The sequence below is a fragment of the Aphanomyces invadans genome (genome assembly GCF_000520115.1).
Source record: "Aphanomyces invadans strain NJM9701 unplaced genomic scaffold supercont1.10, whole genome shotgun sequence".
NCBI lineage: Eukaryota > Oomycota > Saprolegniomycetes > Saprolegniales > Verrucalvaceae > Aphanomyces > Aphanomyces invadans.
In genome coordinates, this window is record NW_008580155.1 from 109,575 (window position 1) to 111,520 (window position 1,946).

At 51.4% G+C, this 1,946-nt stretch overlaps 1 protein-coding gene across 1 annotated transcript in view; it reads left to right on the forward strand.

The window, feature by feature from the left end:
- Positions 1 to 1,847: 1,847 nt before the first annotated feature.
- Positions 1,848 to 1,946, forward strand: part of H310_05678 (hypothetical protein) — a gene marked incomplete at both ends in the record, with an annotated part of 1,860 nt that continues 1,761 nt past the window's right edge. Inside the window, one exon of the mRNA XM_008870449.1 lies at positions 1,848 to 1,894. Coding sequence (XP_008868671.1) covers positions 1,848 to 1,894 — 47 coding nt within the window. The remainder of the gene's footprint in view (positions 1,895 to 1,946) is intronic.

The following is a 1,946-nucleotide window of genomic DNA, read 5'->3' on the forward strand; positions in this document are numbered from 1 at the left end:
CAATTATCGAAATATAACGTATATCAATTATAAAAGGCCATTAGTTTCAAGGTCATCTGAGTACTGTCATAATTTGCTCAATGATATCGAACTGGCTCTTCCACTTAAAGAGGAACGGACTAGTATTATTCAAGACACCTTTTATATTCAGGACACCTCCTTGACAGTGAATAAATATATTTTGTCTTGTAAGAAATATCAACTTGCACAAATGCCCCTTCGTGCCTTAACGAACCTCTTATATCTAATAAACACTGTATAATCACATTATATATTAATGGATAGAGGTGCATTTAATTTTCGAAGGTTATTTGGCGCGCGTAGATGAGGCGCGTCCGTAGGCTCACTTTCCAAGCCATGGCTGACGATACAAGTGCAGTCCTCGCAAGACGAAAGTCGCCTGGTCGAAGTTGTTGCATCGTGGTCCCTCTCGATCTACGATTGTGTCGTGGGTTACTGGCGTTTGGAGTGACTCGTCTGTTGCCATCATTTTGAATGGTTTTCGGTAGTGTCAATTGGTGAACGTCGGACAAATGTCCCCTGGGTGTCTGGAATAATATACACTAGACGGTATATGAAGGGACTCGAGTTCAGCCGGCGCTTCGACGTTGCAACCCCCCTCCACGAAGGCTACAGCTCGTCCCGACAATGCCGTGCTCGGGGCAGGTTTGTCGTCGGGCCGCCTCCTGCAGGCAGTGGGGACACTTGCCATACCTGGCCTCTGTCGTGTGCATTGGCGGGCCATTGATTCCATCAAAACCTCCCCGGGGCGACAACATCGAAGGGATGAGAGGACATGGGCGACTTTGTGACAGTAACCACGGCGGTGGCACGGCTTGGCCCCATGTGTGATGTGGAGACGAAAGGACTGGGTGCAGTGCAATTTCAAAACTAGGATGGTGGGTCGTACGAAGAGCATTCAAGATGCAAGAGGGAGGGCATCCCTGCCGCCAGAGGATGGACCGCCGTAGGTTTGGACGTGGATGACTTGTAGTCTTTGGGTGCAGACGGGCAGTTCATGAGTCCAGGCGAGCTTACGTGGCAGCACTGGCGACGAATGAATCTCACCACGTCGGGCCAGTGACGCGTGCAGTACCTCCATCGACGATTCCCCGGTTCAAGTGAAATAGAGATCAATCTCGTCCTTTGGTTTCGACCATGCCATGCCGCCACCGCCGGGACTTTCTCCATGCGGCTTCACGCAACATGAGATCCTCTTTTTCTCGCATAACAACCACTTCTGTTGTCGCCCCGAGGTTGCACCCATGGCGAGCTTCTGGTCGGCCAAAGGCCCTCTCTAGTAGAGTCCGTCAAAATGGTAGACTCGGGAGGATGGCGATCCGCCCAACCATGTCCACGAAATTTGTACACAATGGGCAGAATGAGTTCACCGACGAAACACCACTGTGTCCGCCCCACCATGCATGCTTCGACCAGCTGAAGGCCACAGTTTTGTGAAACGCGGGCAATTCCACACGGTTGTACCGCTCCGTTGGTCGGCTTTGCTCGATCGATCTCACATGTCTCTGCGCTGATCGTATCATTGTCACCATCCATCGCCCTCGACACAGCGCTGCTCCTCGTGTTGCGTTCAGCGCCTGATGAAAGGATCCTTGAACAAGGTCAGATGTCAAATTGCCTCGTTTCCGGTCAACGAAATCATGAATTTGAGGGCTCGATGCACGTCGTCCATATGTGAAATCGCAGCGGGCCAAAATGGTCCGTATGCTTGCATACAAATGCCAAGTGCGTATGATGACGCACATCCTACAAAATGTAGTGTTCACCTCCGACCCTTTCCCAACCTTTAGCACCAATCCAGCGAAAAATTGAACCACCCGAGTACAATGTGGAGGATCGTGGAGTGGATCACGCATTCGGCAATTCGACCGCCGTCGCGAACATGACGGACATTGCACAAGACCATCGCTTCGCCCGCGCACCGC